The sequence below is a fragment of the Cydia fagiglandana genome, chromosome Z (genome assembly GCF_963556715.1).
Source record: "Cydia fagiglandana chromosome Z, ilCydFagi1.1, whole genome shotgun sequence".
Taxonomy (NCBI): Eukaryota; Metazoa; Arthropoda; class Insecta; order Lepidoptera; family Tortricidae; genus Cydia; species Cydia fagiglandana.
In genome coordinates, this window is record NC_085959.1 from 38,801,379 (window position 1) to 38,824,213 (window position 22,835).

Sequence of the window (22,835 nt, forward strand, 5' to 3'; positions counted from 1 at the left end):
AATAGTACAAGTGTCTAAATGCGAAGGCCGAAGGCCGAGCTCCGCGTAGGGCCGAAGGCCCGAAGCGTCCAGGCTGTCAGTTCCGTGTTTAACCACTAACATCTTGCAGGCTTCGGGCCTTCGGCCCTACGTGGAGCTCGGCCTCCGGCCTTTGCATTTAGACACTTGTATTAATTACCTGTGTTTAGAAATGATCTCCTGGATGCTTCGGGCTTTCGGCCCAATGCGACTTCAGCCGTTGGATCTTGCGACTTAGACACTTGTACTTAAAAATACTTGGAAAAGTTACGGGAGGCGCGCATCTGTCGGACGCTTCGGATCTTCGAATCGCTCCTTCGGCCTTTGCATTTAGTTAGATTCTTGTACTATTGCTTTGTGTTTGAATACCGAAGTCGAGCATCTCGCGAATGCTTGATGTATTATAATAAGTTAGAGTAAGGCCAAGCGCGCACCACGATTTTTTGTCCTGCGATAATTTTGTCGCAGAAATGCAACGTATGTGTTTATACGTTAGAGTGCGCATATGCGACAAAAAAATTGCAGCGATTTTAAAATTGTGATTTGTCACATTTTTCCGCGATTGTTCGCGACGCGATTGTCGCAAAGTGAATTGCAGCATGCGGAGTTGTATGGCCCCGCGCGCACTATGATAATAAAATCGCAACCCCGGCCGGACCTCAGTCGGCATTTCGCTCTCCAAACCCCAACATCTCGGCACCTGCATCTCCAATAGAAAATGAGACGCTAGATGTTGACCATTTAATTATGGAAATAGACGGGGATCACCTTTGTGTTATAAATGCTCAAAGTCATAAAACAATCGCATATTAAAGACACGTTTCATGACAAACGACTGGTACGAAATCCATGTTGAGAATGAACAAATCGTCGACTTTTTCATCGCAGTGCGCGCAGTGAATTTTCTGCGATATACCGGGTGTGGCCTGCAACATGAGCAAATAATTAAAACATAGATTGTACTCCTCAAACGGTGACACTTTTGTTCAACAACTTTTAAAAATTATGAATTATTTACACTCCCTATTTTTCATACAAAATAAATATTATCTTCAATGGACGCCATCGCCACGCCATATCATTGTGATTGACGTTGCTTGTCACGCCTTAAACATAACAGAATTCGCAATACATTGCGTCTTAGAATAAACTTTTAAGTGTATTGAAAATCAAACCACAAGCTATTTTTAAAAGTCGCTAAACAAATGTTAGTCAGTATGAGGAGTACAGCCTACAGTTAAATTTTTTGCACAGGCCACACCCGGTATTACAGCGCGATTCTAAAATCGTGTCGCAAAAATTAAAATCGTGGTGCGCGCTTGGCCTATAATACCTTTAATGTATATACTCCTTCAATTTGAATTTAGAACTCATTATTTTTTTTTATTTGATTTTGTTTCTAGTTCTATGCCATATATATAGACTTTAATATTATTTAGAACTGCTAAAAAACAAGATCGGCTTACTTTAAATATTTCGTCAATTTTACCTTTGTTTCTAAAAACTGTGATATTTAACTGTCATATACTATTAGCGCCACTTGCATCATCCCATTAATCCGGGGTTAACCGGTTAAACCTGGTGGTGCCTAGAGTTACCATGGTTACCAGTACAATTTGACACTGGGATAACGGTTTAACGGGTTAACCCCGGGTTAGTGAGATGGTGCAAGTGGCCCTTAATGTCTTCCAAAATTATTTTCTCGTAACAGGACTGAGGGGCTACCGCGAAAACCGAATTTCGCAATTTGCAGGGATCTTTCTCTTTTACTCCAATGAAGGCGTAATTAGAGTGACAGAGAAAAATGCTCGCAATTTGCGAACTTCTATTTTCGCGGTTATAGCCCTGAATCTTGTTGCTCACCGATCCGTTCAAAAATATACATAAGTACTGAATATAATTAATAGATATTATAATTATACAATTAATACAGAAATGTAATGGTACTTAATGAAAAGGAATATTGTGTATATTGTTTCGACGAATCAGATACTCTCAATAAAATCTATACATGAGGCCAAAGCTGTTCATAAATATTAAATGACTTTATTATCTCTATACGCCTTACTAACTCTATGTGTCCTATTGTGGAAAAAAAAAACACAACGACAGTCAAGAACGGAATTCTTAATTTGAATTTTTCAGAATTTTGAGATGCCTAGTCCATTGGTTGGAAAGCCCGTTCGAAATTTAATCTTATTTGCAATATAATAAGGTCGGATTTTGTAGATCTCTCTCATACTTATAGTAGGCTATTGAGATAAAATTAAATATCCCACAAAAATAAGCAAGCAGAATTAAACTTTGTGTCAAAGACATAAGTCATAAATTTCAATGCCAAAGTTTTAACTAAGGATGTTTCTCGCCTAATATGAATTGACCAGTGTAAGCATCAGTTAGCTAGCCCTAAGCAACCAAAGGTCAAGCTGCAGTTGAAAAACTAATAAAGATAAAGTTAAGCTGATAATTTTCCCGCCGTCTCCATGCTTCTTTAAGTTGGGTATTGACTGGTCAGCTGCCTGTTAGCTATAGTTTTCGCGAAAATCGCCAGGACAGAGCTGAAAATTTTTGTATGAAAACTTGCAACTTTAAATGCATTTTTTGACGAAACTATTGCAGTCTAAAATGAAGTCAAAATCAGTCCATCGACTCAATTTTTTGCAAGCTTTCTAATGGTACCCCACACGATTCTTACAACTGAAAAAAGTTTCAGCCTACCCCTCTCAACCCCCTAAATTTCCCCCTTTAATAAGAAATAAGCAGCTTTGACTTATTTACAATATGAGTGGTGGTAATTGCTATAACTGTTCCAAATTTTAGGTATCTATGTCAAACGGTCTCTGAGAAAAATGTATTTAACTGATTTGCAAGACCGAAGTGATCCCATAAGTGTTCCGTAAACAAAGTTTTGTACGGAACACTAAAAATGCAATAAAATGAAAATGGGAGACTCTCTTATTTTAACAATGTTACAAGATCATGACAATGTTATGGTCTATACTTATTAAAATTTTAAAACCAACATGTCTTTATCTTTGACTTGAACATTTACAAATGATTTGGGTTAAGTTTTATGAAATGCAACTTATGCTAAAAATCTATTATTATTATATGTCAAATTATCGTGAACTCGATGTTGCTTATGGCGTATCCAGATTAGTCAATTTTTCACCAATCTGATTAAATTGCCCGATCGAATCGGGACGTACGGACGCAAACGCCAATTTGGCTCGCCGAATTCAACCGCTGATAATGACCGATAAAATGAGGTGCGGACACAAGAACACCAATTTGTGAGGCTAGTATTTTCGTTATGGGGCATTTTTTCAATTTAAATGGCTCTAATATCACCATAAATCTAAAATTAGAGATTGACGCCAAATTATAATATTTTGGATTTATATTATAAGTTTTCTAAAGTACAGTCGCCATCAGATATATTGGTGCAGCTAGGATGCTCATAAATATCTGAACACGCCTCTATTATCAGGGCGTGCGTGTTCAGATATTGTGAACACCTTGCCGAGCCCATATATAATAGCCAATAACGACCTAGTTATAAGACTATTACAATCTTAATCATTATGTATGTAAATATAATACAACAATCACGTTTATATAGTCCTCACAAACGTATAAGTTACCATTTTGGCCAATATATCTTCAAAGCTTGGCACCGAATCGCTGTTAAAGACTTTGGTGTGCTCAAATACGCTGAATTTGGAAAGTAACGTCTGTACTGTCTTGTAGACGGTACGACGCACTTTGAGTTCATCTCTGTAATATTCTATTTCCATTCGAACGTTTCCGGGATCGTCTCCATCTATTGTGTTGATACTGAGATCCAAAATGACTCGTGTAGCAGTCCAAGAGTCGTGGTGAAGGCGTTAATGAAAATGTTCTCCAAGAAGCAGTGCCAAGTAGTCGAAAGCAATCGTTATCATTATCAAAATATCCGTGTTGAGCGTGCTAGGGACGTTAAAAATACTTATTCTAGAAATCACACCGACATCCAATTACAAGAAAACACAAATGTTTCGTCCGACCATTATTTTTAAATTATTTGCAAGTTATTTTCCAAGAATGACACTGACAGTTGACATCGATTTTTTTTCTATCTCGTCCCATTTACTACGGCAAAGGAATTAATTACTCGAATCTGCCATTTCACCTCACAAACGTCATATCGATCATTTAAAAAATTATATTTAATCAATAAAATAATATAAAAATAAAAGAGCTGCATTTCCGTGATCGCTATAATGAATACTATCGGGAAAAAATATAATTTGCCTATCTTCAAAAAACTTTACCTACCCAATTGTATTGGATTTATTGTATACTTAATTCGTACACATATAAGTTTATAGCATACGCTAACACACTTTCATGCATCTAACTTAAATAGAAATGGCTTAACTGTGGCAACACAATGGAATCAATTAACTTATTTTTTTTTTTGCAATTCACTCATATAGTAAACAGATAAACTACTTTAACATAACCCTACTATGGGCGTATTTGCTATGAACTGTAACGTAATGAAATTTGATCAGTATTCAGGTGCTATACAGCTATCGGAAAGCTATTGGGCTTTCATAAACGGGCCCTAAATTGGTTCCGTCGAAGCCTGGGCCTAGATTCAATCAAGTCTAGTGTTCAAGTTTCATAGGTCAAGAGGTTTTTACTCCCTTTTAGGTTTCCGTATCTGTGAAATTGCGCTTAAAATTATGAAATTGTACAGAAAAGGGTACTCTTCTAAAGTTTTCGAAACTGGATGATAAAAAATCATAGTTAAGGTATTATTAACTTGTTTAAATCTGCAGTTTCCACATGCAGTGTCTATTTGCATACAAGTCCGTGATGATTTCGTAACGCCATTAGTTCCCGCGAAGCCCGAAGGCACGTGAAATATAAATGTGTTGTGAAGTCAAACGAATTGAGTTTCGGAACTAAGTACATTTGATATGTATCAATGTAAACGGCGAACCTCCATCACATATGTGCTTTTTCACGGGAAAAGGTACCTTATCGCTTACGTTGCATAGCAGCGCAATAATATACAGGGTGTTTGGTACATCGTTTGCCAAATAAAACTGCAGATAGGTTGAGTCATTTGCTATCTTCCCAGGCCTAGAAATTTTTAAATTTGCGCACATTTTTTTTCAATTCTATGGCAGACTTTAGTAAATTTCAAAAATTTTACTTGAACAGTAGTAGAAAAAAACATGGCCAATTTTTTTCTTCCAGACCTGAGCAGATAGCAAATGACTCAACCTATCTGCCGTTTTAATTTGGCAAACGATGTACCAAAGACCCTGTATATTGGAGAGGCGTTAATAATAATAGCGCAAGCGCCAACCACCATAAGGTACCTTTACACGAGGGACGTCACATATAATAAAAGAGCCGTCTAGGCTAACTCTGCACCGACCGACAGAATGAAGTGTTGTGGACGTGTAAGTCAAGTGGTGCCAACCCTAATAATTGCTCGGAGCCATGCTGAGCCGAACGGAGCCGAGTTCGAACGAAGTCAGGAGTGTCTCACCACTGTTACAGGTAGAGAGTTCCTACAGGACAGTCGAGTTGACTTCATAAATATGTAGGTACCTAAACATTTCTTCAGGTACCTACTGTGGATAAAGTGATTCAGGAACAGGATCAACACTGCGCTGTCAGTAAATTATTAGCAACTGTTTCATACAATATTAGTGAGATTAACGTTTTTTTCCAATGTAGGTACCAAAACTTTCCGTTTCACCTTAATAAAACAAAATTGTAAAACAATTGATGAACGACGAATTGATTATATGTAGTGCCTAGTTCAGTTAATAGAGGTTCTACTGCACACTGTACCTATATCCGAGACGATTGATCTGCTAAATAAACCCATAGCTTTACAAAAGCCGAACACAAATAAAATCTATCTCTAAGAGAATCCAAAGCTTAAAACCCCATGTAAAAACCGCAATATTCCAAACTGTACTCTATTACTTACAGTTCAAAGTGGAAATTTCCCTGTTATTTAGCTACCACTAAATCTTGCGTACTGAATAAAATATGAGAGGATGGAGTGAATACTGTTGTAAAATATTTAACGGTGGAAAACAAAGCGTAAATTGAAGCGGGCGACGTTAAAACGATTTTATAGTGTACGAGTACACACACGATGTTTGGATTGTGACTAAATTGTAGACAAAGACAGGCCGAAAGCCGCTTAAAAAGGCCGAAAGACCCACGTGACTCAATAGTAAAAATTCCTAAGTAGGGGAGAGCGGGATTAAACGTGCCGATTTTCATAAAATACAAATTTGATCTATGAAAACAGTGTGAATAAGGTATGTGGGTTGCGCTATATTAAATAATGATTATTTGCGTTTCTGAGTAGCGATATTATTTTGTGCATCGTTAAACAGTTTTTTTTTCCAAATGAGATAGGTCGGAACGAAACATCTATCCCCGCTATGGGGCGGGTTGTTCCGTTGCTAAAATTTATAACTTATCCGTCAAATATTTAAATGTCAGTTCACACGCGCTAAAAGAGTATTTTGCAGTTCGTCGAAATATATGATAATTTGTTGTGATCAACAGATAGTAAAAAAAATCCAAAGCAAAAATGTGATTATCCGTGGGGTTCGTTGTGCCCTCGTTTTTGATTTATTTTCCATATAACTACTATTCTACTATAATGGAAGCAAAGAAAACGGCTCCTGCAACCGCATAGTGGTCTGACTTTTCGCGACAAACATCATACGAATCGCTCCATGGTTTACTTGCGTTCCTATTCCCATCGGATCAACTTACCTCCGGCACGTTGAACCCCGCTCTCCCCTATCGTCAATTTTATATCACGATAACTGAACCATATACCCTCTGAGCTAATGCAGACATTTCAAGAAAATAATATAGAGGCGTTTCTTTTATTCGCCAGATCTTACCGTTAAATAAGTTACATCAAACGTAACGCAGACGTTAACTTCTGAAACCATTGAAACAAAATGGCTGATTCTTACAAACTTACATTTACCGTCGTTTAACCACTGTCGTCGCTTAACATCCATACAACATGCACAGAGCGCGGTTAGTTACAAATTTGGCCACTGTAGAAAATAAGTTTGTTATGTGATTAGTTACAAACTTATATTTACCGTCACTTGAGCGCTGTCGTCGTTCGACGTCCGTGCAATTTGTAAGGAGCGATGTTAGTTTTACATTTCGCCGTTTTCCGTTGAAAGTTTGTATTGCGATTAGTGTCTCAGTTGATGCTTTTATGGCTGGGGCTGTTATATATCTCCAGTGAAAAAAATAATTTCGAGTTATATTAGGCCGGTACGAATGTTCTTACATAATAAAAAGTTTCATTAGGACTACTATAAGATCTAACAAGAATTCCTTTTATAATAAATAGTAATAATAATAAATATTATAGGACATTTTTACACAAATTGACTAAGCCCCACGGTAAGCTCAAGAAGGCTTGTGTTGTGGGTTGAGTACCAACGTTTGACAACGATATATATAATATATAAATACTTAAATACATAGAAAACAACCATGACTCAGGAACAAATATCTGTATCATAATACAAATAAATGCCCTTACCAGGATGCGAACCCGGGACCATCGGCTTCATAGGCAGTGTCACTACCCACTAGGCCAGACCGGTCGTCGTTTTTTATTTTAGCTCTGTCGCAGAAAGGCTGTGTATTTTTAGTTACCTACCTTACCTACCTACATAATTCCTGGGGGCCTAGCCAAGTTGATAATCGTTCATATAAAACGCCAATCAAAAGTTAAATACCTTATGTACTTATGGAAATAGTCTCGTAACATAAATAACTTTATTTTTTTCTTCTCTATAATAGGTACATTAGGTACATAAGGTAAACGTACTGGTGCTCGACGCGGTCCCAGTACATGTCATCTTGAAACTTAATTTATTGTCAATAGAGTTGACAGCAAGGTGTCATCTATTGGGCATTAGCATGTCAAGCACTAGTACGTTTACCTTATAAATCTCTGGCTAGCAGTCATATTTAGTCGGGATTTTGGACAAAGTGAAATATACAGTGAATCAGGAGCAATATTTTCCAATATGGTTGCCATTTCATGACGGTCACGTTCCGTACGCCGCTGGCCTCGCAATCGGAGTTAATCGATTTACGATTCATACAGGGTGGCACCTTGCACCGGGCCACGTTTTGTGAAAATACTAAATAGGTATTTTATTATGGCTATACGACTGCATTGCCTGAATTACTTTATTTGGGCATTTTATAATTGTAGATATCGCGGAACTTACATGGGATCAAAACGGCAGCTATAACTTTATTATACTCACAAGTCAAGTCAAGTCAAGTCAAAAATACTTTATTCATGTAGGCCTAGTAACAAGCACTTATGAACAAGGAAAGATACCCAACTGTCCGGCTCCGGTTTTATTTTTGAGTACCTAATATAGACTATTAGACACGTATCTTTTTAGCTGCCCCAATATCTATTGGAAGATATTGTACTCCAAATTACTGAAAAGTGACTAAACCCTCTTACTTCTGTTGAGGCTTCTGAAGCAAATTGATAGTTAATTACTGGTTTGATTGTATGTTTGAATACACGAAAAAATAATGAACACGTGTTTTGTATATCAGCCTAAACTCATATTTTTAGAGGGCTTAGAGGGCTTAGTCAGTTTTTCGTACTTTGGATGACAATTTTTCCCAATAAGTTAAGTTGGCCAGCTATAAAAAATACCAGTCTATTATTTTAGAGCACTAGATAACATTAGGAACATATATCAAAATAAATCAAAAATAAATCGGAGCCGGCCAGTCAGGAACCTTATTGTTCCGAGATCCTTAGTCAATTGCCACCTCCTGATACAGTATTTAGGCGACACCCTGTATAGTTGGTATACATCGTGTGGAACTGAAAAGTAAGTGATTTTAATACAGAGTAGTTGCGGAAGTACTTATTTAACGTCATAAAAATAGTTTATGGACGTCGCAATTTTGTTAGCTTATCCCCCATCCATCAGTATACCCCTAGTGTTAATTTCATTCGATAGCGTGACGTACGCGTTTGCGTTGTGTCATTTTGTATCATTTCTGTATGGAATTTTGAGTTACCAAACGTTCCGTTTGGCGCGCTACTCAAAATCCCATACAAAAATAGACATAACGCAAACGCGAAAGCATCGGATTCAGTACTTTTATTAGTATGTACTTACCTATACATAGTTTGAAGTTCCGGTCCTTACAACAATGCTAAGAAATGCCTATAAGTAAATAATTATTTCCCTTATTTGGGTGTTTTGGTTTTCGTTTGGTGAGCTAATGGTTTTAGGGGCGCTGGGTCAATACGGAATCGCCTTGGACATACTATATACCTATGTTTTTCTATCGACCAATTGTTCTTTATTTATATTTATATACCTACATATACAGGGTGATTCAGGAGACGTGAGCAGGACTAACACCGCGCATTTCGTAAATTATAAGCAACTGTTTCGTATCAGTATTAGTGAGGTTAACGTTAATTTTCTAGTCGTGTTGAAAAAAAAGTTATTAATTTATTTACGACATGCATGGTCACCCTACAATTAGAATACTAAACTACCGATATTCTGTGTCAAATTGAATGTCATCAACTCATCACGGTCTGGTTACTTTTGAAAACTCAAGTTTGACAGTTTATTTTCTTCGTAATTATAAAGCTGTCATTACGGTTAAAGAGGTTTCATGTTTATTAATTAGGTCTTGTAGTGTGACCATGATTGTAGAGAATGAAATATGCTCTCGCCAAAAAGGTAAAAAATAGGAAAAAGTGTGGTTGGTTCACCTAAATACGACTGTGATCGATCGATTATCAGTTACTGAGTGTGCAGGATAAGTCCTGCTCACGTCTCATGAATCACCCTGTATATATTTCGGGGATCTCGGAAATGGCTCTAACGATTTGGATTAAATTCGCTTTATGGGCGTTTTCGGGAGCGATAAATCGATCAAGCTAGGTCTTATCTCAGAAAAAACGCGCATTTTTTTGTTTTCTAACGCCCACCTGCACCATTCCACTAACCCGGGGTTAACCGTTTAAACCTGGAGTTACCATGGTTACCAGTACAATTTGACGGTTAAACCGCTTAACCCCGGGTTGGTGGGATGGTGCAAGTGGGCTTAAATCACACTCGTTCTCACAGATATTTATTGTGAAACACCTCGTGGTTTACATACGTGCATATCATATCGTTCGTGTCACGTGTTATGTGATGTCAGCGAAACCTCGTGTCGCCACGCTGACTGAAGATATCTAGACCTACATTAACGACTATTGGCTAATTGATCGAAGCTTAGCATAGGTCTCAGTTTTTCTAATTATCTATTTTGAGATAAGTTCTTTAAAAACCTAATTAATAATGATACCACTTCCAGTGGTTACTTTATTAGGTACTTAGGCACAGGAAATATTTATGATATTGAACCGCCAAAAATATGTAGCTAGGCCCTGACATCGAGTATATAGTATACATATATACCTATACTTACTACAGATGTAGTGCATAATTTGTTTTCTATCCTATTTTCTCGAAAACGTTCGTATTTGTCATGCTACTTCAGTCAACCTCAGTAAGTACCTAATTATTGTACAGTCAGCTACGAAAGTCGTCTACCACTTTTCGACTCTATCATCTGATTGATAGAGTCGAAAAGTCGTTGACCACTTTCTTGGCTGACCGTACCGACACTGATTAAAATAGCAAGACAAGCTCATAGGTATATCCGTGAAAAAACGGTGTAAAATAATTATGCACTGTACCAAACTCTAGAACATTAACCTCCTAAATGTCAGATGAAGTACCGACCGCCTTAAGGTACCTTTTGTCGTGGAACGTGAGATATACAGATTAAAATAGCAGATTAGATATAATTATGCTTTCTTATTATTTATTTACCTCTGTTAAATACTAACACAATAAAAACAATCAAAATTACTCTTTCGCTAATAATAATCCGTAAGTAAATGTTATTAGTAGAGATGCACCGGATATTCGGTTACTATCCGGTATCCGGCCTACCGGCCATGATTTTACTATCCGGCCGGATATATACCGGTTAGTCACATTGCTTGATTTTGGAGTAAAATAATTGGATTTAAGAAACAGTCTTGATAATAATCGTACTTGTTTATTATTTTAAAACAATTTAAACATTCTGACTTGCACGCGCAATCATTTCTAACCTAGAAATGTGTCCGCGCGAACGTTCACTAGGAAACAGGTGAAACCTATTAAAATATTCGGCGACCGGATACCGGATATTCCGATGGTCAGGCCGAATATCCGGTATCCGGCCAAACAACTATCCGTTGCATCTCTAGTTATTAGCCCCAATTCCATTAGTATATAACAATAACGTAGGCCCAATCATAACAGATTGCATAAATACGTTCCGATTGGCTATCTTCTGGGTCAGTAGTACAATAAACAATACGTCTAGGCTCTATTCTGTGTGCTTTAATGATAACTTGTGACATACTATACTATACGACAGTAAATTTTATCATTCATGTCATCAAATATCAATAAAACATTATGAATAGCGACTTATCTACGAGTACATTTAAACAATGGATCTATTAACCTACTTAAAAAAAACTCTTACACGCAAAAATCCGCGCATTATACATTAATTTAGATTGCCTACGTAGCTTTTTATTTTGTTTTGACGGTTTTTAAATAGTGTAGGTAAATAATAACATTGCAATTAAAACAATAATAGAATGTATTATGCAGCAATATTTATAGTCCGACAAGAAATTGTAGAAATTATTGAGGGCGCCAATTCCTAGGTAACTGTCACATTTTTACGTGAAATCCTTAAACATGAAACATTAGTTTAATTTTTTTTAGTTCCATTTTTATTTTTTTATTTCTACTATTTTATGTCGCACTATACGTACTTACACATTCATCATCATCATCATCTCAGCCATAACTCATAAGACGTCCACTGCTGAACATAGCTAGGCCTCCCCCTTGGACCTCCATTCGTACCGGTTGGAAGCGACCCGCATCCAGCGTCCTTCGGCGACCTTAACAAGGTCGTCTGTCCATCTTGTGGGTGGACGTCCTATATACGCTGCGCCACTTACACATTATTAAAAAAAAAGAAAATTTGATACTTAATTCTATTGGTCTACCACTGATCTTAGAGAGTTTTCACATTATCCGATACGATATCGGATATTCACTTAAATTTCCAAGTATAGTCCAATTGAAACCATATTTAAGCTCGAATATAAATTAAACAAGTATAAATGAAATAGGATCGATTTAAGTACTTTTCTTTAATCGTTCATTGACGTCCATCATAATAATATGATCGTAGTCATAGTCATAATGAACGTTAAAAATTAGACCATATAGTTGTTAATAGGACTTTCATGTAGGTACCTATAGTATGAATTTTCTGAAATACTTAGTTCGCTGTGGTAAAATCATAGCGTTAACTAATCTAGTCGTGGGCGAAGTTGTATCTGTGAGGCCTTTTTCTTTCACTGTGCCCGAAGGGGTCTCGCGCGAGGCCCCCCTTGGGGCGCAAGGCCGAGGGCGACGGCCCACTTCGTCCTCGCCTAACTACGCCACTGGGTAAAATTCCCTACGTCTAAAGATTTTGCAACCGCGACGCTCTTGTAGTACCCCGCCGATGCTTTAGGGGTGCGCGTGCGACGGGGGTCCGAGAAATCTACCGCGTGCATACCGAAGTGTGACCTGGGGACAATATTTGAGTTTTATTCATATTTTTACAGATATATAAGCCACCGCGCCATAACACTTTTCGCTACCTACATCTGGTTTTCAGGGTGGCGTACCCAAAGGGTAAAAACGGAACCCTCTATTAAGACTCCGCTGTCCGTCTGTCTGTCACTAGTCTGTATCTCATGAACAATGATAGCTAGGCAGTTGAAATTTTCACAGATGATGTATTACACCTGTTGCCGCTATAACAACAAATACTATAAAACAGAATAAAATAAATATTTAAAGTGACATCTTTTATCTTTATCTTATCATGATTTTTTGCCGCCGGTTTTTGATCCAAGCCCCTCTACGGGTTTTTAAAGACGTTCACCTTATACTGGAGTCAGTTATGTAACGCTGCCATACATGACCCAACAATTTTTTATTAAGCTATGAGCTTCATCACATCTGATATTTGAGTAATTCTAAGCATTTCTAGCCTGAAGTGGGGGGGAGGGTGGGGTACAAAGACGGCCGCCATCCGTCATCTTTAAAAAAAATCTACTCTGATCCTGGTGGGTACTAGGGCAAGTTTGGTATCATTTTCGTATAAACCAAAGACGTAGAATTCATTGCTGATATTTGTTTTTTCAATTTCATAGTAATTTTACAAGAAAAACGTAAAAAGGTGAAAAATTTGGTTGGAGATTTTTGCTACGCGGAGCCGAAACTACAAAAGATAGAAAGTTGAAATTTGCACACTAGATTACATTTATAAAGTGTACAAGAGATAAGAAGCGATTTTGATAAATTCAACCCCTAAGGGGGTTAAAAAGGGGATGAAAGTTTGTATGGGGTTCAAGTTTTATTTTAAGCTAGGAATTTGAAACTTCGTAAAACGATATATTATTAAAATACAAGAAAACTAATTTCAGCGTTTTTGAAAATTCATCCCCTAAGGTGGTGAAAAAGGAGTTGTAAGTTTGTATGGATATCAAAAAAATTTTCGAACGCGGGACTTGAATCTTTGTATTTGGGGATATTATTAAAAGACAGGAAAAGTAATTTCAGCGTTTTGTAAAATTCATCCCCTAACAGGGTTAAAAAGGGGTTGAAAGTTTGAATCCATTACAAATCCGAGTAGACACACATTTCTTATTGGCTCCCAGGCTTGAAATGCTTAGAATTACTCAAGGAACATATGTGATGAAGCTCATAGCTTAATAAAAAATTTTTGGGTCAACTTTATAACTGCTTCCGCTATTACGTTTCACGTCAAAAAGAAGACAGACCAACAAATTTCAAAAATGCAATCATAACGGGAATGATTTCCAGTGTCATTGGAAGTAGGTATTACCTATGTAATTCAGAAATGACAAGTGATAGCGTAAATTTTTGCTTTCGTATCAATATTTTCCAATATATAATCACCCACCGTATCTCCTGAACATAGCTTTTCGGATACCGCTAACTTTACTGCTAACTTTGCAGTCTCTCTATCGCACTAATTTGGAAGCGCGATAGAGAGGCGGATAGCGTTAACAACTGTCATCTTGGCTAATAGTCCCCCAATATTTAAAACTCACTGATAGCCAGAGTTCCACTCGAAGTTGTCAAGGAGCGACCACGCCGTATATCCCACCACGTTCACTTTATCTTCGTTTATAGCCAGCAGCACCTGTCAAGGAATACTTTTATTCAGCGGTGTCATTTTTGGTGTCACGCACGAATTCGAGCCAATCGTGCAGTATAACGCAGCTAGTTGCGACCAATCGTGAGCGTGATGCGAACTCATCAACCAATTGCGTTGTAGCATTCCACACAGGCACACCAAACGAGAATGTTCGGTTGGAATTATATGAACCTTTACTAAAATAACAAAGAGTTTACCTGTTCTAAATAGCTTTTATAGTACTCGATTCGTCCAATGTCATTCAAGTCTGTACTAAAATCAGAGAATCCATTTTCTGTGATCATGATCTTAATATCTCCATACTGTTGTTTGATCCGGTTCAGCACGTTCCTGAGACCTTCTGGGTTAATCTAAAAGATTTTTTTTTGTTAAACAACTTTTTTGACTTAATTAATGAAAGAGTGAAAGAAGGCTAACAAAGAGAGCGTATAAGGGAGAAGTGGAAGTGGGAGTTGGAAGGGGTTTCTCGGATCAGATCGGAGAAATCCTGAAGAAAGGCCAGATCGAGAGCACCACAAACCGGCGAGCGTGTTTGAGAAATGATATGAAAGTGAAAGCTAAAGAGGTATGTCAGGATCGTAGCAAGTGGAAATCCGTGGTCTATGCCTACCCCTCCGGGAAATAGGCGTGATTATATGTACCTATTTATGTAGTTAATGAAAGGTACCTCTTTAATAAATAAGTGCGTTTTGAAATAGTCTTTATAGGGGCTTCTGGGACTCAGGAAGAGTTACTAACTTTGAGCCAACCCAGTCCAGATCCCCACTCGGGTCTACTCTCGAGTACAGCATCGATTTCATCGAATCCGTCCACTGAAAACGCCCCTATTTCTTCACCAGGCAGCGCAGCTCGAACCGTCCTCGAAGTGTAGTGGTTTATGCCGAAAAAGTCGTACGAACCTGTTAATAAATCAACATAATAGAAATCTTTGCTGTTGACAAGGATATCAGGAAATAGGATGAATTGTGGATACACATTATAAAATTTATAAATGAATAAAAGGTCAGCTAGGCTACAATGGGGCAATACTTTCACCAGACATAAAAGAGAGTACACCCAAGGTGTAGAAAGGCTCTAGCTCTAGACTCACTTAAAATAGTATTTCGGAGATTGCATTGACCTGGCTGACCTTACACTAAAAGAGTTTAATTGAGCCAACCTAATATTATTGTTAGATTGTAAGCTACATACTTAAATTGTAGTGCCCTTACAGGGTTCATAGCTTGTTCACCATTCTAATGTAAGACCTAATTGTACCTATGAAAGCAATAAATTACTGAATTACTGAATTACTGTATATGGGGTCCCACTGATTACCAGTTCGCCGGACGATATCAGCCTGGTAAAATAAATGCCGAAATAAAAATTTGCCAGTTCCGAACAACTGACAGACTGATACCAATCGTCCGGCGAACTGGCAATCTATGGGTCCCTTAAGATGTGAATTCTACTAGTGATTTCGTGAACATGCTAATCCTTCCATATCCCACTTTAATTATAGTAAATTTCATTCCTATTTTCACACTTTTCTTCGACTCAAAGTGTTTCGATCTATACTTAACACAATAGAAATCAGCTTCATGCGTCCAAGCTTTCATAACCCTTAGCTGATCACAAGGACTTCATACCAATAGCTTCAGTTAAACGCTAGGCCCTATTCAGGAATACCTTTCAGCAGTTGGATTTCTTCTGGAGTAAACGCAGGCAGTTTGGACCGAGGGTATCCCTCCGATTTACTCTTTTTTTCCATAAATGCTTCTAGCAGCGGCGGCCAGCCCCCTTCGGCTGAATATATGGGGTAAGAGAAGCGGGTGAACTAAAAAAATACATTAAATAGTATTGATAACAAAATGTATAAAAGAAAATCCATCCTTAAGTACTTAATATATTTGAGAAATGTTTGTTTACCCTCTTGTCAGTGAACGATTAGGATACAAACCGAAGTTATAGTCATATTATTAAATTTTTTCGAGAATTATTATTTTTGGTTTACTACAACATTTACGGCACAACCGAGTTTTCAAGAAGCTACGATATTTTACCGCTTCGCAGATATGAAGCGTTATAGCGTGATGTCAATAAAGGTATGGTTCAAATCGAAGAAACTTTCGTCCTAAACCGTGTTACAAAGAATGACATTACTTTCCAACATAGTAGTTGCGTAAATCAAGCTTGCAATATTTTTAACTTTTTGACTTTAATTTATAAACAGCCCAGTAAATTTTACTGGTAATTTTTGAGAAGAACGATAATTAATTAAACTTAGGTGGTGGAAACATTACCGCGTAGTCTCTGGCCAATACTGTTATATCCAGGTCTGCTTCAGTTTTCGGCTCGAACCAGAACTCGTGGTTGGCAACGGACACTTCACCTGTTAAATAAAGGGCAAGTAAGTGTAACTATACACTCGGACACCTTAAGAAATTCGGACTACTACCGAATTTCTTAACGTGTCCGAAATTCGGACTACCGAATTTCTTAAGGTGTCCGAACTCTGCGCCGTCGATTGGACAGAAACGGCTTTGAACGGAGAAACATCGGCAATCTTTGTCGGAGGCAAGGATCGGGTCTTCGCGCCACAACATTAACGCCCAGATGCACCAGCCACATTTAACAGACTGATTAACGTCAAACATCAGTGAAGTATGAAATTACCCATACAAACGCTACGCTTTAATGGTGACGGTTTGTTACAACCGACCAAATAGTATTACAAAAACTCACCGCCATATTTAGGTTTGAACTCCTCTTCATAAATCCTGTAGGCCGCCGCGTGCGCAAGCAAGATGTACTTAGAGCACAGCAGCGCCCCCACCTCGTTCACAAGTCCTGGGGCTACAATGCCTCTGTTACCAGACATTTATAGATGTTTTTATGTTATTCCTTTACTTTTTTATTCCTTCATCTCAAAATTATTTTAATGAAATATTCAGGTACCTGATGTAACCCCAGCTCGTACTAATGAGTTTTTCGGAACTTAATGTATCCTAATTTCATTTGAAGGCGCTTTTGGGTAAAGGAAAACATCGTAAAGAAACCGGACTAATCTCAATAAGGCCTTGTTTACCCTCTGGGTTGGAAGGTCAGATGGCAGTCGCTTTCGTAAAAACTACGCCAATTCTTCGGATTAGTTGCCAAGAAAACCCAGGCTCCCATGAGCCGTGGCAAAATGCCGGGATAACGCGACCAAAATAATTTATGAGCATTTGATGATTCAAGCCCCGTAGACAACATGCTAATCTCCGTATCAAACAATGCTCCGTAGCAAACGAAACGCAACTGTCACTGTCACACTAATATGGAAGAGTGATGGAGAGACACAAAGCGATTCGATAGCAAAATTCGCAAGCGATTGATGTCATCTTGGCTAGGCCGGCAGGTACCTGTAAGCAGGTTCACACGCGTAGATGGGTTCGTTGATGGTGATCCAGGTGTCCACCTGGTCGGCGTACAGACTGAAGACCACACGCGCGTAGTCCGCGAACCACTCCACCGACAGGGGGTTCGCCCAGCCTCCTGAATATGAAATTTAAAAAAAAATAGCTAGAAAGCCGGACAGATATTGATATGGTTGATAGACGTCCCAACCGGTCTTTTACCTGCTGCTTGGGGTGGTCTTCTGGACCACCCCAGGAGTCAAAGACACGTCTGTGATCGATGCGGCAAGAAGTGCCGATCGGCCATTATTTGTCTATACAGTCTTCGCAGTCGATGTAGGTTGTAGACTACCTCCTCAAAATACCTTCTTTAATCGTTGCAACTATCATCTGCAAAGATACTGTGGCCAATGATGATGATGATGATAGACGTGCTCATATGGGACGTTTATTTGTTGCTACAATAGCATAGAAAATCCAACCAAGTACTCATATGGTATCCTGGTTTGCTGTTTCATTAAAAGTATTTTCTTAAGATTATTGAGGTGATAACGTCTTATAATTTTATTTGATGAACACCCGTAGCATGCACGAAAAAGTGTAACGTTATGGAAGGATCTCCATGGTACCGTTGTGGACAGATCTCCATGATAACGTTACAGCCACGTTTTCATATGACGTTATCACGTAAAATCATCGTCCGTAAACCGACTTTACAGACAATCATGTTTGTTTTGTTTTATCCTATCTCACAGGGTGAGGAATGTCATTCCAGCACTTGGTCGCAATATAACGAAAACTGGCGCAGACAGTGGCGAGTAAATCTGGTGCCGGGGTGTTATGCTTCTCGACCAGTATAGCCTCATAAGTCCCCGTGTACTTGTACAAGTACAATATAATTCAAGTTTTGAACTCATATAGAAATAAAAATAAGTTCCAAATTCAAACGCACCAAATTTGCCCTGGGTCTTACGAGGATAGACGTACCGAGGTCTTGCAGGCTTTGCGGCAGTTCCCAATGGTACAGCGTAACTACAGGCGCGATGCTGCGCGCGCGCAGTCCGGAGATCAGATCCCCGTAGTAGCGCCAACCGTCTGCGCTGATCTTGTTAGCGAACCCCGTTGGAAGGAGCCGAGCCCAATTTATGGAGAATCTGTGGAAGTTTAGGTTGCTTCTTTGCTTCATAATGAACGTAGGTAGCTGGATCATAGTCATTTTGTAGTAAGTATGATTAACTTGTCTGCGTTTTTTCTACAGTCATTGTCATCGCAAAGTTAAGGGAATCTAAAGTAAATTTTAATGCTGCACTTTTACAGGTGTGACAGGTACAATTATTCAGTACTTGATCAATGACTCATTGGTAAATAAAAGATACGTATATGTACCAGAGTCGTTAAATTTTATTGTATAGTCTACAATTCTACATACTTTTTAACCTCTTGGGGTTAAATGTCCTAATACTAGTACAAATTAGCTCCAATGAAATTGAAATCTTAATGAAATGGAATAGAGTTGCTTTTATTTTGTTCCGTTCGATTTAAAAACAAAACAAATTCAACTCTATTTCTAATACGGTTGATTCAAAATCGATTGCCAATTTTCCTTGTATGGTGGGCCAATAGAGGCTAAAGTGATCTGTTATAAAACCAGTTGCCCCGAAGAGTTACTGATTTTAAAACAACAAGAAACAGCAATTTAACAGTTACTTTTGAACCATTGTATCATATTAGGTACGGCCACTAATGATGCTGAATGTACCATCGCCCACACTGTTAACTGTACATCGGTGGACCTTGTGCCTTTTGTAATAAGGTCCATCGATGGACAGTTAGGAGCGTTGCTGTTTGTACGTGCTTGAGTACGGCACAACCCTAATTCCAATATCGTTCGTTCTTTTATCCTAGCTAGGTATAAATGCACAGCAAAGAGTTAGGATCATAATAGTACTTATAAAATGCAGTTAGCACTAATCACTTCATGATAAATGCTTATCTAGAGCCTTATTATAGCCAAGATGACTTGCGTGTGCGCATTAAAGGTTTTCATTAAGCGGGAGCTAATCGGGAGTTAAAGAGGGAGTAAATAAATACCATGAAAAATTTCATGACAAAATAGGTTAGGCATATTTGTAAGGGCAGATTCCAGCCAAACCTTGGTAGGTTAAAGTTGGTTCGATAGAAAAATAACACGAAAATATGTCTAATTTTCATTTATATTCAATAGTAGATATATCGCTAAAGTGTCATTCTATGGAACTTGCTAACTATATAAGCAAAAGTCTCTAGTAAATTCATCACTCAGAGACCATTTCAATATGCCGGTTTGTTTACATAGTTAGCAAGTTCCATATAATGGCACTTTACCTTGCATACAGCAATAATAATATAGCTAGTTATTACACTACGGATATGATGGTCGTATTTGTCTACGTGACAGCGTGATAAAACGGTGTCCGTCACTTTCTATCTCGCAGAGTTAAAAAGTGACAGTTGTTTTATCACGTGGATAAATGTGGATAAAGCGATCCATAATAGGCTTGCAGAAGTACCTATATTTTGACAAGTATTGAGATAAAGCGTTAAAAACTGACAGTCACTCTTGTCTCTCGATAGGTAGGTAATAAATTAAATTATCCTCTAATGAGGACTTTTTTCTAAATTAGTGTGTCACCTGTAGAAATCCAGTCCCATATCCGCAATGAGGTCGAGATCTTGCTCCCAGAGGTGGTAGGAGTCACAGGCCACGTCACCATTACTCTGGTCTACCACGAACTCTGGTCTGATGTGAAGCAGGTGGTCCCAGATATTTTCACCCTTGTCTGCCAAAAATAAATTCAATAAGTGTCTAATCTCTGTATCTATAGGTACTTAAATAAAAGTAAACAAATAATTTTCGGGTAGTTATACCATTTATTAATAACCGACCAAATACAAAACCATCTGGATCTGTTACTGATCGACCTGACTTTAACCTACATTATTTGATCATATAATGTTTTCACCTTCCCTCAACTGGCTTAAGAAGCCATTTGAGGGTAGATTTTGTTTACTCTTTTTTAAATACCTAAAGGTCCAGACTATAAAAGTAAGGACACTTAGCACGGAGAATTTGGTACATTGACCCGCCCGCTCCTGTCTCTATCGCACGCGCATAATATTAATAATGCTGTCACACTAATGCCATTGATCGTCGGTATCATGGGCTCTACTGCAATATATGAGCGCTTTTTTAACGCGCGTTGAAATAGCTGTCGTGCGAATGGGGGCTTAGAGAGCGTGTTGAGATATTTTTGAGCACCATGGCCGCTCCAATATATCCGATGGTAATTAATTGTAGTACGGGATTTTTTGTGTTTTGTTTCCTTACGATGTTAATTACTAAACCTGCATAGACAACAGTAGGGAGAATTCAATTCAAACTTCTACGAAATTATGACGTTACAAATGACACTTGCACTGCGTGGGCTATCAAAATCGCTGCAGACTTTTCTTGGTCTAACTCTACCTAACTACTTACCACTGACATTCCATGCCCCCTCGATTTGGTAGGAGGAGGTGGCCACTCCGAACTGGAACCCTGGTGGGAAACTCTGGCAGGCGATATCCGCCACCAGGGATAGTAACCTATAGAAAATTAAATGTTAAACAATAAGTACCGTCAACCGGGGTGAATAGAGATCACTGGGGTGAATAGGGATGAAACTTAATATGTTATTTACTGAGTATTCGTGAAATCTGAACCCTTTGTATGTTTAGAAACATACTTGTCATGCGTTGCGTGGTGTATGGTAAGTAAAGTTAGACCAAGAAAAGTCTGCAGCGATTTTGATAGCCCACGCAGTGCAAGTGTTACTTATACGTCATAATTTCATAAAAGTTTGACGTTTAAGATGACACGTTACTTGCACTGCGTGGGCTATCAAAATCGCTGCAGACTTTTCTTAGTCTAACTCTATACTGTTTATAACTTTTATAAGCCTACAAATTTCAGAGTCCAGCCGGCGTATTATGGATGGCTTTATCCATTTTTATTTACGTGATAAAATAGCCGTCACTCTTTAACACCGTGGGATAGAAAGTGACGGACACCGTTTTATCATGCTGTCACGCAGACAAGGACGACCATCATATCCGTACAGGCCTATTATGGATGGCTTTATCCATGTGACAAAATATCCGTCACTATTTACCAAAGCGGGAATGGAAATGACGGGATACAGTTTTATCACGCTGTCACGTAGACAAGAACGACCATCATATGCATTCGTTGTATGGGCATTTTCATTGAACTTGTACTTTAATGGTAACATTCCATTTCTAACCGCAGCTGCACTACCGGTACTGAACGCGTCGCTGTCATTGTCAATTTCCAAGGTAACATGAACAGTAATGCAGCTGTCGTTGGAAATGGACTGTCACCTTAAGAGTTTAAAGCGTGACTTGTTTCATATCAGTAACGTCTAACCGTTACTGTGCCGTTACATTCCTGACAAAATATATGGGATTTGATATTGACCGTCAATTTTGTAACGATTGCTAAACGGCCGCAGTTTGTCTACTACATTAATTAATTGCATTTCCCGTGTACTTACCCCACAGCCGTTCCCAACTTCATCTTGTGAACGATTGATAAAATAATCAACACTTGCATTGACGGTTTACCTAATCTTTCTAAGTATCATCAGTATCAGTATGAGTAAGCTCTATCAGTAAGCAAATCCGCTTTTTTCGAAAAAAAATATTGTAGGGTTGGCACTGCATATGGACTTTAAAATCCACGTAAAACGTCTAAGTAGAGAGGCGCAAAACGCTTCACTGAGTCGACGTCGTTCCCATACAAGTTGCAGTCGGGTTGCAGAGGGCCGACTGCGAACAAAGTTCGAAGTCTTGCCTCTCTGAACCAAGTTCGAAGTCTTGCCTCTCTGTCGCACTTGTAAATTCGTACGTAAGTGTGACAAGGAGGCAAAACGTCGAACGTGGTTCGCGGTAGACCGTCTGTACTGGCCTTAT

At 38.4% G+C, this 22,835-nt stretch overlaps 1 protein-coding gene across 1 annotated transcript; it reads right to left on the bottom strand.

Annotated features, from left to right (window-relative positions):
- Positions 1–12,520: 12,520 nt before the first annotated feature.
- On the bottom strand, positions 12,521–21,452 carry LOC134678405 (myrosinase 1-like). The gene is made up of 11 exons (XM_063536976.1): positions 21,343–21,452; positions 20,497–20,644; positions 18,813–18,979; positions 17,832–17,964; positions 17,173–17,294; positions 16,731–16,819; positions 16,117–16,264; positions 15,187–15,347; positions 14,646–14,798; positions 14,342–14,433; positions 12,521–12,785 (listed from the first exon to the last, which is right to left on the bottom strand). The coding sequence occupies exons 2-11, from the start codon at positions 20,514–20,516 to the stop codon at positions 12,647–12,649; spliced, it is 1,224 nt and encodes a 407-aa protein (XP_063393046.1). The 5' UTR covers positions 20,517–20,644; positions 21,343–21,452; the 3' UTR covers positions 12,521–12,646.
- Positions 21,453–22,835: the final 1,383 nt, after the last annotated feature.